At 45.2% G+C, this 16,448-nt stretch overlaps 2 protein-coding genes and 1 long non-coding RNA gene across 3 annotated transcripts; 1 reads left to right on the top strand and 2 right to left on the bottom strand.

The window, feature by feature from the left end:
• The first annotated feature begins 505 nt into the window (after window positions 1-505).
• On the top strand, window positions 506-4,155 carry LOC103637402 (alpha/beta-Hydrolases superfamily protein). Its single transcript, XM_008659607.4, has 3 exons — window positions 506-1,679; window positions 1,767-1,966; window positions 3,470-4,155. The coding sequence occupies exons 1-3, from the start codon at window positions 804-806 to the stop codon at window positions 3,789-3,791; spliced, it is 1,398 nt and encodes a 465-aa protein (XP_008657829.1). The 5' UTR covers window positions 506-803; the 3' UTR covers window positions 3,792-4,155.
• Window positions 3,216-4,857, bottom strand: LOC103637411 (uncharacterized). Its single transcript, XR_558157.3, has 4 exons — window positions 4,732-4,857; window positions 4,313-4,588; window positions 4,145-4,222; window positions 3,216-4,048 (listed from the first exon to the last, which is right to left on the bottom strand). It is a non-coding gene; the product is annotated as an uncharacterized lncRNA (long non-coding RNA).
• A 1,457-nt stretch (window positions 4,858-6,314) lies between these two features.
• Window positions 6,315-15,977, bottom strand: LOC103637393 (lysine-specific histone demethylase 1 homolog 3). Its single transcript, XM_008659601.3, has 9 exons — window positions 15,468-15,977; window positions 13,735-15,288; window positions 13,491-13,632; window positions 10,697-13,021; window positions 10,508-10,601; window positions 9,657-10,150; window positions 7,641-8,318; window positions 7,313-7,387; window positions 6,315-7,077 (listed from the first exon to the last, which is right to left on the bottom strand). Exons 2-9 carry the CDS (start codon window positions 15,267-15,269, stop codon window positions 7,009-7,011), a joined length of 5,412 nt encoding a protein of 1,803 aa, XP_008657823.1. The 5' UTR covers window positions 15,270-15,288; window positions 15,468-15,977; the 3' UTR covers window positions 6,315-7,008.
• Window positions 15,978-16,448: the final 471 nt, after the last annotated feature.

The following is a 16,448-nucleotide window of genomic DNA, read 5'->3' as shown; positions in this document are numbered from 1 at the left end:
ACCTGTTTGCAGGTGGTGCCTTGCGGACACCGATCGGGCAGCCGGTTCGGAGATTCGGAGCGTGCGTACGTGTGAATACCGTCAGAAGTTCAGAACACGTGGCAACAGAAAAAAAACATCATTTCCATCTGTATATAGTGCATGTTTTCGTATTATATACGTACCTTGAAAGAGTCCTGTCCGATGGCGCTTCGTGACCGCCGATCAGGGCCGAGCGTCAACGGCGACGCCAACAACAATGGCTCAGAACAACAAAAATAATGGCGCGCGTGTGCTCTCGCTGTCTCGTTGTTTCCATTGACTTGTTGGATTCCAATTCCAAGGAGGAAAAAGGAGTACTGTACTGTAAAGAATCTTGCCATGGCAAGTTTACCAAGTGAAACAATGGTTTCTGATTTCAACATTAATTTTTTCTTTCTTGCGTTTTACTACCAGGCAGCAACACATTCTAGACTCCCGTAGACGGAAGCAAGGACCGTCTGGCCGTCTACCTATGCTATGAATGGCCTCTGAGCTGAGCTTGGGCGGGCTGCCTGCCTGCCTGCCTGCCCGCCCGCGCTACCCGCTGCTCCAGTCCAGAGCCCAAGCCAAGCCTTGCGCGGTGCGCGCACCAGTTGGCCGTGTCAGTTCAACTACCACCAACCCCTGCGCTTTAATGCGGGAGCACCATCAATTCACTCTCACTCACTCGCCACGCACCGCTCGCTGCGCTGCAACCTCTGCTCCTTTTACCACCGGTCCGCCACCACCTTCCCTGCGCTGCTAGAGCCTTCCTGGCGGCGGCGGCGGCGGCGTGGATCGATATGGGCGCCGCGGCGCGGTCGGCATTGGCGTCCGCCGGCCGTGCGGCGAACGAGGCCGTGAGCTTCGTGGTGTTCCTGCTGCTGGACGCGCTGGAGGCGCTGCTGTGCGTGGCGTACAGGGTGGCGGACTACGTGGCGGAGGGCGCGTGGCGGCCCTGCTACTGCGCGCGCCCGTCCCCGGCGTCGTCGTCGGGCCCCGCAGGTGGGAAGATCGTCGTGTCGGAGCGGGGAGGCTCCAAGGTGGTCAGCATGCTGTCCGCCACCAGGCTGCACCTCGAGGACATCTCCGACACGCTGTACGCGCGCCGCCGCTCCGTGCTCGCGGTCGCGGGGGCGGCGTTTTCCTCCCCGCGGCGCGCGGCGGCGGGGGTCACCGTGCACTCCGCCCCCATCGTGCAGATGATGCTGCGGGGCAAGGCCGGCGGAGACGGCAGCAACAAGTACCCGTCGCCGCGCTGGTCCGACTGCCACTGCGCCAACTGCAACCCGGCGGACACGGGCCGCCTCTTCGTGCACGTCGAGGCGCCACCAGCTGGCGACGGCGGCGTGGCGACGGAGGAGGACGTGCTGTTCATCCACGGCTTCATCTCGTCGTCGGGGTTCTGGACCCAGACGGTGCTCCCGCACGTGAGCCCCGAGGCGCGGTCCCGGCGGCGGCTGTTCGCCGTGGACCTCCTGGGGTTCGGCCGCAGCCCCAAGCCGGCGGACTCGCTGTACACGCTGCGGGAGCACGTGGAGATGATCGAGCGGTCCGTGATCGAGCGCCACGGGGTCAAGTCCTTCCACATCGTGGCGCACTCGCTGGGCTCCATCCTCGCGCTCGCGCTCGCCGTCAGGTACCCCGCCGCGGTCAAGTCCCTCACGCTCGTCGCGCCGGTACGTGTAGTGTTCTCGACATCATCTCATTCCGCGTGCGCTCTCTCTGTCTCTCTCTCTCTGACGCTAGCGCTAGCGCTAATGCAGCCGTACTTCCCGGTGCCGCGCGGGGAGGTCGGCACGCAGTACGTGCTGCGGACGGTGGCGCCGCGGCGGGTGTGGCCGGCCATCGCGTTCGGCGCCTCCGTGGCCTGCTGGTACGAGCACCTCAGCCGCACCGTCAGCATCGTGCTCTGCAAGCACCACCGCCTCTGGGAGCTCGCCTTCCGCGTCTTCACCCTCTACAGGTACGTCGCTCGCGTACGTGGATGAAATAATAATAATAATAATAATAATAATAATAATAATAATAATAATAATAATAATAATAATAATAATAATAATAATAATAATAATAATAATAATAATAATAATAAGTAGTAGTAGTAGTAGCAATAACAGTAATAATAAGGGGAAAATTCAAGGAGTTCAGTGCGCATCTGCGAGGTGAAATTAGGTCAGCGACCGACCGGCTCAACGGCATTTTCTTTGCATCCAACAAGAGGTTTTTGTTGGGTCATGGTTCACGATACGCCGCGCATATGGCCATCTTCCTCCATTCCATTGGTTCGGTTTGATTTGCACAAACCTACGGGCTAGTACTAATCAAGCTCACAGAGGAGACCATCATATCAATAGGATCTCAAGGGTACTCCACTCCACTCTCTTCGTACTGCAGCATTTAGGACCTCCGGTAGGGCCCAGCTGAGCCTGCGCCGCTTCGTCGATGTGATCAATGGCAGTTAATAGGGTGCATAGGAACCAGTTGACCGCGGTCTACCGTTCGGGTGCTTCTGTTGAGCTTGAGGGCCGGCCGGCCATCTGCCGGTCCACCGCCGGTGCCGTGTGGCATGGCCAGCCCACTGACCAACCTACTGCGCCCCAGCTACTCGGCTGATTTCACTAAATCCTATAGATCTCTTGGACCGTTATAAACTGCGACTCGATTTAATTCTATGACAAGTAAAAGGGTTTTCTAGTTTCGGTCAAATTTGTATAAAAAGATATATAACGTCTGTTACATCAAAGAAGATTCATCGCAGGCGTCGTGTGATATATTTTGACAGTGGATTTGTTTGGTATTGTAGATGTTGACACTTTTTTTTGATAAATTTGATCAAACCTCGATTAGTTTAACTTAGAACCAAACAAAAAGAAGTTGTAAAATTTAAAATAGAGGTACTGTCAGACTCAGGCCACGCAAGGCAGCATAAGTTCTGCGGAACATTTTGGGGTGGGATTTTTTTTACGTTTCTTGTATGAATATGGTTTTAAGAATGTTTTTATTTCTTCAAAGCTTTCAATGCTCCACAACGTTTGCTGGAGAGAGTCAGAGAGAGAGAGCAACTTACTTTCGTAGGAAACAAACGCAAGTATCGTTCATTTTTAGATCCAACAGCCAACAGGGTTTTTTTTTCACGAAATGGTGCATCGTCCTACTAATGCCTAAAGGTAAGCTAGCGTATTTAGCAGCGTAAGAATCAAAGGAAATGGCCATTAATCGTCCAACACCCCCGCTCCCAGCAAGATTTGGTTAAGCGTGCCATAAAAGGAGCGGATACAGATCATCGTCTCTCCATTCAGATGTATCCAGCGGGGTGCGGGTGCACGTACTCCCAACTACCAACTAAAAACAAGCACAGCAGCACGGTTTGGTTTGACTGTTTGAGAGACACGGTTGTTGTTGTTGTTGTTGTTTTTTCCGGTTAACCAACCATTCGTCGTGCTGTGCTCCTTCTCCCTACGGGCAGGGTACGGACGTACCTGATGGACGGCTTCTTCTGCCACACGCACATCGCGTCGTGGCACACCCTCCACAACATCATCTGCGGCAGCGCGGGCAAGATCGACGGGTGGCTCGAGGTGGTCAGGGACCAGCTCGCCTGCGACGTCACCGTCTACCACGGCAGCGACGACGAGCTCCTCCCCGTGCAGTGCAGCCACGCGGTCAAGGCCAAGGTCCCGCGCGCCCAGGTCAGGGTCATCGACGGCAAGGACCACGTCACCATCGTCGTCGGACGCCAGAAGGACCTGGCCAGGGAGCTGGAGGAGATATGGGACAGGAGACGGTGAGGTTGCTGGGTGGGTGGTTTATAGGATGAACGAAGCCACAGCCTGCAAAAGGATGTGTCTTATTACGAAAGAAGAAAATGGGTGCCAACACGCGACAACGAGTTTCCTAATGGAGGCTACAGGAACGAAATATAAGGGCAAAAGGGTTCGAGAGAGAGAGAGATGTGAAGAGTACTTAATTACATTTACCCTTTTTTTATGTCTTGGACTTGTTCTCAGGTTTTCATATTGAAGGCCGAGAAAATTTCTTGCCCGGCCTGTGTGTAATTATGATATAAATGATTAGTCGTTTCAGACTTTCAGTTGTAATCCCTGAACAGAATGTGACATGAACCGGTTTGTGGAGCTTGTACCTTTTTTCTTCTCCGCTTTCTGGTCCATTCCTCCCCTTTTTGTTCTTATTATCACCCTTACCTCTTACCCGTGCACTCCTGCAAGATATAAAACTATATATGATAATATACAATGAGAAATGAATCATGTATGAAAACGCAAGATCACGAATCACTCAAATATAGTACCAAAACTGAAGATGAGTTTTTGACGTCTTGCACGGTCGATGCTTCCATCTCGGCACTATCCTAGGAAAGAACCCATTCAATATAGAGATCTCATAAATATATGAAGACGATCCAGGGAACCATCGTGAGATTGAAAATCCACTTTATTCCCGTCATCCCATGCCGTGGCTACCAGTGGTCGGTCGGTCCGCCCTCAAGATCTGGCCTCGGAGATAGTCTCCGCGTCAAACCTGCAGAGCTTCAGAGCAAGTTTGCCGCACCATACCTTGCTGTACCCTGTGAGCGTATATATTGTGTCTTAAGAAATTCAGCGTCGTCTCAATGGTTTCCATAAATGATGCAACGAAATCGTGAATGGTCCAGAAATAAATATACTGTACTACATGCGTTCTCACAGAGTAGCAAAAAATCAAATATACCTGCGCACTGTCCAACTCCTTCCCATCAACTGTTCACTCGGCTTTCCCCATCTTCACCTGATAGAAGAGATCATATAAGAGCCTTCCCACACAAGGACGATATAAAGATAAGAGACGCAGATACAGTCCCCCACCTCGGGCCACAGCCCACAGCTTGCTGTACTTGTGCAGATTTATTACAGCTGCCCATGCCTGCCTGCACAGCAGAACGACGCAAACCTAACCAAACACCCCCCCCCCCCCCCCCCCCCCCCCCCGAAGTAATTGCAATGTCTTCAGATTCTTGATCTACTGTGTAATCAGTGTAGAAAGAGTTGACTGAACTGAATGGCAGATGCAGGGCAGACATGCAAAGGTTTCATAATGTGCTACAGTGAGCTCAAGCCTGCTCATTCAATACAAGCACTCGCCATTTTAGGTGTTCCATCAATCCTCCCCGTGCCCACCCCACCACTCAGGCAAGTGCCGGACCAAAGCCCTGGGCAGGCGGCCGTCTAGGCTAGGAACCTGCCGTTTAAGAATTGTGCAAAGCACGCCTGCATAAGGACAAGAATGAGAGTAAGCAACGCTGTAGCCACGTCCCAACCAAGCTACGATCGTTGGGAGTGATCTAGATCCACCTCAGTACACGTATCTCTCCTGCACAAGAATTCAGATAGCAATGGTAAGTAAATGATATCAGTTACAGAAGCTATTTTGATAAAATGGTTAAGATTAGATCTGGAGATCGAAACACGTACCTGTAGTCCTGGACTCGGAATTTTTTTTTAAAGAGCATATATTGAAATGAAGCCCGTAAGGCGTTTCCTACTGGATAACCACATAGGAAACTGCTGCAAGATTTAACGACGCAAGAGCACACATACACGTGAGAAGGCACCGTAATAAGAAAACAATACATCATGAGAGAGCCGTGCAGAATAATTAACTAAATCAAAAGAAATCACTGGGCAAAAAACCTAGATACCAGCTCTGGAAGATTATGCTACCGAATCTTGTGGGAGCAAAAACTTTAGACAGGAACTCCGGTGGGAATTAATATCAGATACACCCTGGGAACAATGAGCTTTACAGGATCTCAGGAAAAAACAAAGAGCTTTACAGGGACTCAAGAAAAAACACAGCAATACATAATGGCATGGGAAAACATCCAAAACATATTTGAGAAACAAACATGTTATGTAGTTACTGAAACATGCTGATGTATAATACTGCTTCCTCTGTTCCAAAAATTAAGACACTTTGTCTTTCTCAGATTCATAGCTTTTACTATGCACCTAGATATATTGTCTAGATGTATAGTAAAAGCAATATATCTTGAAAAACAGAACGTTTTTAAAATTTAGAACAGAAGTAGTGGTAAACATCCTGAGCTTGCAGATCTGAAGCAAATCCAAGTGGAGAAAGTAAAGTTCTACCGTCAGAGCTCCAGATATATGATTAAAAAAACAGAAACACGATGCCTTAATTTATGAAAGAAAACATGAAATATAGTGGAATGTTAAAAGTACTGAATAAACTTCTGCCTCCCTTGACTCCATGCAAAGATTCTGGCAAATTTTCAATCAGCTGGAAGAGTCGAATGAAAATCAATCATATCATACAATTATAACGTATGGAGAGAAATCAACTGAGGAACTTCGGGGCAATCATTCCGCATTCGAGAATCATCAATGAGGCTCATTATAAGCAGCCAAGGATATACAACGGGCTGCAAATCTCTGCCAAACTCCAGCCTTTCTATAAGTTAAACGCTTGTTAGAAACTGCAAAACTGTACAACAAAGAGAGAGGAGGATCTACTTTGGTAAAGTTAACTCTGAACAATGAACAGGATTAATCCGCTAGGCTAGACTGAACTACCGCCATGAAAGACATAAAAACCCTCATTGCATATGAGACCACACTGAATCCCGGATCTTCATACGCCACTTCATCAAGCCACAGAAACTTAACTTGGCATCCAAGCTTACTGCATGCCCAACATGCTTGTCGAGTGCACAGAGGTCTAAACCTTTGACTGAGCTATAGCTACGAAGATGGAAATGATGCCTATATAAGTACAGAATTACATGGTATTGATCTGGTCAATGCTCTTCTGGACCACGCATATAGTCTGGGTAATATGTGTTCTTGTTGATCTTGCGGCAACACTGATGAGTCATGCTGGCTTCTGAAGTGAGATTTTAGTTCACTTGGATCAACAATCACTGATTCATAGGTGTTTTAAAAGAGAGTAGATCTCTTTGCAGAGAACACCTCACTACACATATGAATCTTAAGGTTTGGCCGACTTGCTAACAACATGCAAATGCTTGTCAACCATTTTGCCCACAAAGGATTCAATCTGCATGAATGGTAAAAAAACACCACGAGTTAAAACCCATACATTATTCCAATTAATGTAAAAGAATTATCAGAAGACACTATCACAGTGCAGAATGGCTCCTCCTGTGGCCAGAAGCCCAAGCCATAAGGCAGAAGTCACAGAATAATGCTCATCATTGATAGAGAGCTACACAGTATTAGTAAGGAAGGGTCTGGATAGAAGTATAAAACTTTGGTAAGTGAGCATGCTGTACCTTAATTTTCCTTTTATCATCAAGAAACTCAAGAGTAGTCATTGATTTCTCTCCTTCTGAGCATGTATCAATGATCTGTCGAGGCCAGAGGAAAACAGTGTCAGTATTATTATTATCATCACCTAAATTTACCAGGCAACAATGCTCAACAGAACACAAGAGGACAATGTAAATAACATTAAAAGAGAAGAACAACGTATGCAGCATTTGCAAAATGAACATTTTTAAAGCATAAACCAACTACCACTGCCAAACTAAGTTTTCAAGTTATCAACCCACAAATCACAAGACATTTTTTAAACATATCTACGTATACATAATACAATACCTTGTTAACAGATTTGCGCATGATTGTTTTGTACCCCTCTCGGTCGATCTTTTTTCCTCTATATAATGGCATCAGCAGCGAGGCTATAAAGTTCACGAGACCCTGTTTTATATGCTCCACACCTCTTGATTGCCGCTCAGATGCAGGTTTGCTATCGGCACCCTGTGAAGCAGAACTACGGCATGTGTGCTTCTGACTACTTGAATCATCTTCATCAGGTATGCGTATCCGACTGTAGAATTCTTTATCAGCCTCCATCGCCTGTGCCTGCCACCTCTCAATGGCTAGAGGATCCTTGACACCATCAATGCAGATTGTATCAGTATCCACCCATGCCCTTGTAAACCGACCGTCTACAACAACAGTATCTGTTGAATGATCCTGAGCGTTTGCTAGGCAAGCTGTCTCATTTGAGTGGCTCTGCTGAGTAAAATTATCATGAGACATTTTCAAGCTATCACCATCAGCGTACTTGGTGTTTTCAGGCAAATCCTTAACTTCGCCATTCTTGGAATCATTTTCTGATATGCACTCAAGTCTCCCAAAATCATCCTTCAATGTTCTTTTTCTTGCATCAGATTCGTCCAAATGGTGATCACGCATCACAAAAGATTGGAACGACGGTATCTTTGGAAGCTCACGAGGCACACTTATCTCTGCCTCTACAGATGCATATGCCTGAAAACAGACAGGAGCAATGAGTTAGATGGCTTTCCTTTTCTTTTGTAGAACATGATCATTATTCTGGACCAACATCACCAACTAGAATATTTATATATCCAACTCTAATTCTAATTCAAGCCTTATGTACCATAACTGGCCATTGGCCGCCTAAAAATTGTCAAATTTCTATTGATTATCTCAGCTAGTGAATCTAAGCGATAAACTAGTCAGATCTAAAACTGCTTACAATTTTGAAATTTCTAAACCTCCAATATCCATGTTTAATTTGTGAAGTTCCATTTTTAGTGATACATTCGATCAACAGTGGTAAATAAACTTGCTCTAACCATTGCAAGCAAGGTATGTCCCAAAAACATGCACAAAATAGGAAGATTATAAATTCAAGAAAATAACATGGAAATGGCCAAACTAGTTCCTTTTAAAAATATTGGAGAGAAGTGCTTCGCTTGGTGATAAATGAACAGAAAGAAGAGAAACAGATTATTATAAATAAGGGGAAAATGAAAATGACTGTACTTTTGCATTCAGAGTTTCACAGTAGTACAGTACACAATAACACACCATGTAGTATGCGACAAGACTAGCAAAAAATACCCACCCTGAATTTTGAAATAGATAAAATAATGCTTAAAAGAACTAAAGAAACCTATGAGGAACAAGGTTGGCTTTGTATATTAAGAAGAAAATAGGCACACAAATTCACCTCAATGAAGAATTGAAATTGGACATACCCTCAACCAACTCAACTAGGACTACCTTCTTAATAACGACTAAACTAGCATAAAATTTCCATATCCGCAGTGGCAGGTAATGAAATTGTGATAATATAAAAGGCCAACTCTGTGTTGCCAAGTAATGAAACTGCTCTAATATAAAAAAAAAACTCGGCCGGGGAGGGAAAGACCGCCCTCCCAATAACCGGTATTATATTATAAGAGGAGACCGAAACATGGTTCCGGCCGAGAAAATCCCCAAAACCTGGCCCCATCACTAGCGGGCCGTCACCGCCTACTCTGCAACGGCCCAGCCAGAAGGTGGCGCATAGGACGTAACCCAGGAGCGGCGAGGCACAACGAGGAATTTTTTTTAACTAAGCCAGAAATTCGCCCCAAGGGGGATCAAACCCAGGATCTGGAGGTGCTACTTGGAAGCCTTAACCATTACGCTAGAGACCCTTTCGCAAACTGCTCTAATATAGAGAGGCAGATAAAAATCTGTCTCAGCTTTTTATATATAATGTCCTTATTAGAGACGATAAGAATGACCAATGGTAAATATCAAAACCTGATTTGTAGGGCAAATCCTAATTAAAAGAAAATTTTAGTCACAGACCTGTGCAGCTGCTATAGCAGCAGCTCGAGCAGCCTCAGCAGCAGCGAATGCAGCAGCTTCTTCCTCAGACATAGGAATGCCACATTCCTCCACCTTAGATTCAATACCATGTTGTTGCTTTTGGGAAAGCAACTTGCCATCAGACATAGCAGCTGTCACAGTTTCCAATTTCATTTCCTTGTTATCATACTTCTTGTTTATCTTTGGTGGTGATTGACTACTTGCGAATCTTGTACGCTGGCGCTGGGACACTACTTTATTGTTGTCCAAAGTTCCATTTGGCACACGTAAGGTAGGCTTTCCTGATTGCAGATCCTTACTCTTGGTCTTACTCGATTCAATTGATGGCATTCGACGCAGCAATTTGAGTCCGCCGTTGCTATCCTTTTCTCTACGAAAAACTTCAATCCACACACTGACCAACTGCCGAGCTATAGCACGAATATCTCGGCTTGTGTGCACACAAACCTTTTCCTTTACAGTCTTCCCAATTCCTACATGGAGTTGAAAAAGAAAAATTAGGTTTGTCGCCAGGCTGCAGCGACAAATAACTTGTACAAACATCCACGGGGCGCACTAGTTATAACAAACATAGATCAATGTAGTAGTGCACTTAGATACTCTTCTCTCAGTAATGTCAGATATTTGTTTATTTGTTCTACTTCGATCGACCTAGGGAGGGGTTTGCTACATTGGTAAGGTAAATTAGATTCCTATAAGAATTTGATAACATATGGTTTTGTACCCTTCCAAAGATCAGGCTGAAAGGGAGGAACATGAAAATTTGTTTATGTTGAGAGACACTCCCTAGCATCATTTAAAGGGACATGGAGGCATAGAACTGCACAAACCTGATAAACGTACAGCTACCAGATCAGTGGAAACAAGCACAAGCAAACGCACACAGTGCCGCAGTAGTTGAGTAGCATTTTTCCCAAGTGAATCCTGCCAAAATCAAAATGCAAACATGAAGAACTTCAATACAGGAGAAGTACCAGTGTCATGTAATGCTTAAAGAAATAACTCATTAATCAACTTACAAGTATCCAAAAGTTTAGCGTACTTAGTCCTTCTTTACACCCAGCAAATGATTTAAGAACATCTGTAGGAAGCTTCAATAACTCCTTAGCCAAATGTAGGCGCCCTGATGTTGTCTTTGCACTGAAGAACATTTCTTGCAGCAAAGATTCCTTGCTAACAATTGGATACATTGCATCAGATGAGTTCTTACTTAGAGCAGTCGAAAGTTCACATGCTTCAAGTCTATTTGACATGTCCTTGACTTCATTTCTTTCACTGTCTGTCTGCATTTGGTATGTCTGTAGCGTTTCTACCTCGGCAATATAGTCACTGCCAGTGTTCAGTAAGTCAACGATGCGAACAGCTTCTCGCAAACCACTCAAAATGGCACCACCAACAGTATCTGGATGCTCTTTGCATGTTGCTTCACCCGCAAAGAATAAGCAATTGTCAACTGGCCTTCCAAGAATATCATAATCTCGCCCTGATGCTCCAACTGCAACATAAGAGTAAGCACCTCTACTAAAGGGATCAAGTCCCCAATTTGTCACAACAGATGCAACTGGATCTGGTACAGAAGCATTCTTAAAAAGCTTTCGGAGAACCACCATAGCATTGTTAACATGATCACCAGAACTGATGCTTTGTCCATCTATAGCAGCCTTCCCAACAAGTAGAGCTATCAGAACTGGAGCCCCAGCTGTCTTTCTGAGATTCCAAAACATAAAGCATTGTCCTCTTAAATCTGTTTCTTCTGCAGTTGCACCAAAGTAATCCACATTATCATCCCAAAATACCTCAGGGAACTCCAATACTATCTTGTTTAGAACACCAAATCCAAGCCGGTTTATAGAAGATACTTTCCAGTCTGGCAACGAAGGTGAAAAATTGATGGTATCTGCTTTCAAGCAACCAAGAGGGATAGTTATCAACACAGCATCTCCAGTAAATTCACTTCCAGTTGAAGTGGAAACCTTGACATATTTCCCATCCTTACAGCTATCACCTAACTCCTCAGATCCATACAGTACTTCAGTGACAACATGATTTAACCTAATATCAAGTCCTTTAGCAAGGCTCCGTAGAACAGTGTCATAGCCACCTTTGATCATGCAATGAGCACCTCCGAATCCTCCGTATACATCGTCCTGGTTCCAGTATGGAAGGGATACAGATTTCAGCGTTGCAGCACAACCATACTCTAAATGTGCAAAGTGCCAGTTCATAACCCTTCTCTCGAGAGGGCTGAGGACATCTATCTTATCATTCTTTCCACAATGATCTATCTCCTTTCCTATTGAAGCACTTACGGAAATGTCTACAGCTCTAGAATTTGTCATAAATCTCAAGTGGCCATCCTGGTCCACAGAATCCATAGGTTGAGTTGCGCGATGCTTCCTAAGAGCATACTCCAGTCCATCCTCCAGGGATAAACCGATTGCACTGTCACCATTATGCGCAAAAAGCAGTGCCATCTCATCAAGAAGGCCATTGTATTCAGCTTCTAAATCTTCATCCAGAGAATCAGGAACCTTGTCACCAGTTACTACATCATACAGAGGGCAAGCACTATTCAACGTAGTAAGTTCAAGACCAAGCTGATAACAGATCAAAGAGGATGGATCAGCCCGTCTTTCAGTAGCTATATCAGCCTCCACCCCTGTAATAATGCTAGCACCCAAATCTACAGGAACTGAAAGTGATGTGCGATCCGTATAAACACGGCCACCAATCCTTTCTCGTGCCTCAAGAACAGTGACCAAAAAACCTTGCCGTTGCAAATGGCGAGCAGCAGTTAAACCAGCAGGGCCCGCTCCGACAATGATTATTCTTTTGCCATGCACAGCAAACTCAGCCCTGTCACTTTGACAGTTGTTTCCACTATTTTCAATTTCAAGTGCTTCTTGTTGATGAGGGGCCTCAACTTTTCCAACAGAACTATTCATATATGATGTAAATTGGATATCCAAATTGCTGGATGGCAGTGATGCATTCCTAACTTCAGTTGACACGTCTAGAATATTTTTTTCCATTGGATGTTCTTCAGACATCAAGTGAGGCAGCAACTCCAGGACACCACAGTGAACCGTGGAACGATTTTTTTCATTTGATGCTTCTACTAAAGCACATTCAGTATTTTTAACACTTACAGTTCTGCAGCATTCAGTGCTCGTTCCATGCTCAAAATCCTCATTCTTTTGTGATACAGATACAACGCTATTTTGAATGTTGACTGATTCCATTTGATGTGATTCATTTAGCTTTGGTACTTCAATAACCTCATATGGAGTGTCATTGTGCCCCTTCGCCACCTTATCTGATGCAATTCCAGCATTTATGTAGCCCTGGAGATTGATGTCATATAGGGTGGTAAAATTCAGGCACTTTTCTAATCCAGCAAAACATAGTAACTAAACAAAAATCTTTAGCAAGGTAATAAGGTTTAGTAGTAAATTGGAGATCTATAAGCTGGTTGCATGTAAAAGGGAAACATATGCTCAAAGATTTTCAGGAAGTCATCAAAGAGGTCAATAGCTGCAGCTAATGGTAGGTGCAAGTTGATGTCTTAAAATGGTAAGGGAATTTATGAAAACAATGAAGAGCTAAACGAAAATCTTTAGCAAGGTAATAAGGTTAGTAGTAAATTGGAGATCTATAAGCTGGTTGCATGTAAAAGAGAAACACGTGCTCAATGATTTTCAGGAAGTCATCAAAGAGGTGCAATAGCTGCAGCTAATGGTAGGTACAAGTTGATGACTTAATTTGGTAAGGCAATTTATGAAAATAATGAAGACTAAGGGTAACTCAACTTACATATTGGTCTAAGAATAAAAACACAGCACGAGTAAGTGCTTGATGTGGCAACTCATCTTTCAACGGAACGTCTGAAACACCACAGTCTGCAAGATCCAATAAATGCTTGACATCCTTGCTCCAGCGACTTAGTATCATATTTCTGGAATACAAAAAGAAACAGACATAGGGAAATCATGAAGCAGGGTTAATACCAAACACAGAAATTTGATATTGATATGGTAAGAAGGAAGCATTAACCTACCTGCACTCTAGGTACTCCTGAAGGCCACCCTTTCGCTTCAAAACCTCCTTGAACTTTATCTTCTCAATCGGTGTAATAGTCTTTGCCTTTAGGCCAGCACGTACTGCAGCAACACCAGTATCACCTCCACCCTCATAAACTTCTGAAGTTTTAATTTTATTTTTTGTTTTTATTGACTGATCTGGAAAACCTGCTGAGGGGTTTGAGAACAGCCCCTGCTCTTGCATTAGAGTTTCCCAGTCAACATCACCCTCATATGCCATGTCACCATGTTTGCGTTTTTTGGAACCTCGTGTAACACGTTTCACCTTTGATGTGTTCTCCTTGTCTTCATAATCCAATGGTGTTGCAACATCAACTATATCCACATATTTCACAGGTGCTGCCATGTCTGCACCTAGACACATAGGACTATTTCCAACAATGTCATGTGAAGAACAAGAATCCTTGGGGGCCATAACAGGCAGCTGATCCAAATTTTCCTCAATAACCGGAGTAGTACTTGCTTCAATAATTTCTGTTGTATCAGTTGGTTTATTATCAGCGTCAACAGATAATACTTCCTCTTTTCGTCGAACAGATTTCCCAGGAACCTGTTTTGGTTTTAGACCAATTTTCCTTTTTATGGTTGATGTTGGTGACTTGCCTTGAGAACAATCAACATCATCACTGCTTTCCTTCCCTAGCGTTTGGGAACGTGTGTGTGCATCAGAAACACCAAGATTGGTCGTATGTTCTGCTGTGCGAGGTGTTTTTTCATCAAGATTTCCTGAACGAGATTCCAGCCCAGGGTGATTGCTTGCCCAAGCTGAGATTTCAAAGTGATCAGTGACCCCATTGAAAGAGGTAATTGATCCATCCTTCAGTACTTTGCTGGCTTCCACATCTTGTAGAAGCACTTCACCTAATGATTGGTAAAATGATCCATCATCTACAGCATTCTCTTTCCCAGACTTTTCCAGTTGAGGAGAAACAGAAGACAATCCTCCCAAAGCTTGCCCAGGACCAGCACCGACCTTATAGAGTTTAGTAGACTTGCTACCATTTGTCTTTGCTTTCCGAGGCAATGAGGCTTTCTGATCCTGCACAGAAGCATTCTTCATCTCTTCCTTTGTGCGTCGCCTTCTCCTTTTAATGCCCTTGGAAGCTGTGTCTGGAGCCAAACCAGATCCCTTGTTAAGACCATCCTCATCATGCGGACAAGAAACTTCCATGCCTTCTGCCTCCTCTGAGACCTGCCGTGACTTCCGACCAGGTCTTGTAAACAGCACTGCCAAGGAGTCTTTCAACCCCAAATCATCCAAACCCTGTGCACAATTCCCAGAAACATCACTACCCTCCAGTTTCACGACATTCAAATTGCTCTTCTCATCAGCAACACCATCACCTATATCAACAACAGCCCGTTCACCTTCCTGTTGAACCAATGCCGGAACCTCGGGTCCACATTCAGCCACTGCATCAAAATCATTACTATCCTTGCCTTTCTTCCGCTTCTTCAATTTCATCCTTATGGTAGCTAAGGTATCATCCATCTCCCTTGGCACTTTGGAGCTGGTGTAGAACATGGGAGTGTACACCCGACAATTTTTTGCAAAAAAAAATGTTAGTAGGTACATTACATGTATAAACTTGCAACTGGAACTGGGTCAGATCCGATAACAAAATGCTTATATTAGGGTTTGGGGTGGTCGGTTTCGTGCGGCACGAAGGGGAGAGAGGGACGGGCATACCTGACGGATGCTCGTCGCAGGCGAAGTCTGTGGTTTCAGGGCAGCCGTGGCCGTGACTCGGCGGTGGGCCGAGGCCCGGCGGGGCAGCGAGACGGCGAGGTCGCCGCCGGAGCTGCGGACTGGAGGAGTGCGGTGAGCGGGGTTGGCGGCGGGGGATTCCCTGTGATTAGGGGAGGACGGCCTCGAAGCAGCGGCAGCGGGAGCCGCCGGCCGCCGGTGGTGAAAGAGAGGGACGGGGGCGGCGTAGGAGGGGCGCGCGAGGGCGAGGGCGACGGCGAAGACGATGGAGAGGAGTCGCGCGCTACCCGAGGTCGCGAGGGTTAGCGCGTTAACCTCCCCTTTATTTATCGGTCCCAACCCGGCGGCAGCGCGGCGAGGTCGGCACCGACGACGAGGGGTGCTTGCTCGGCGAGGGGGCGGAGGAGTGGAGAAAAGAGGGGGGTTAATACGGTTTATGCTTTGCCTGTGTGTTTTGGTTTTTCGTGCAATTCTGTGTGCGAACCCTCCTGTTTCTCACAATTCTACCAGCGTATAGTGTTGTATATGTTAGCGCTACATCTGGAGATGGCTTTTAAAAAACGTTACTCTATATCTATATCTGCTAGAAAAAACAATAAGTTTAAGTTTTCAGTGTATATCTATTGTGAGGTGTTGTTGTTAGATGTTATTTGTTATTGCTATGATATAAAATTGTGTTATGATATAGTAATAATGTGAATGTTCTTTTCTAAGTGTGTCAACTAATGTTTTTACCCATAATAAATGTATTATGCAAATTATGCATAAAAGATTGTGAAAGATTTTGTTTTACTATTTTTGCATGGGTGTGTAGTAAAGCGCGGGAAGAGAAAGGCGGCAAGTGTAACCGCTAGCAGTTAAGTATTATGTTTACAGATATATCGATAAGGTTTTTATAGTAACATAACATAATTAATAGACCAGAGAATCACATAAAACGACAAAAAACTCGTGGAATAGAGT

Source organism: Zea mays, chromosome 1 (assembly GCF_902167145.1).
Source record: "Zea mays cultivar B73 chromosome 1, Zm-B73-REFERENCE-NAM-5.0, whole genome shotgun sequence".
Taxonomy (NCBI): Eukaryota; Viridiplantae; Streptophyta; class Magnoliopsida; order Poales; family Poaceae; genus Zea; species Zea mays.
Note: the sequence above shows the minus strand (reverse complement) of the source record. Positions and strands in the feature narration are given on the sequence as shown.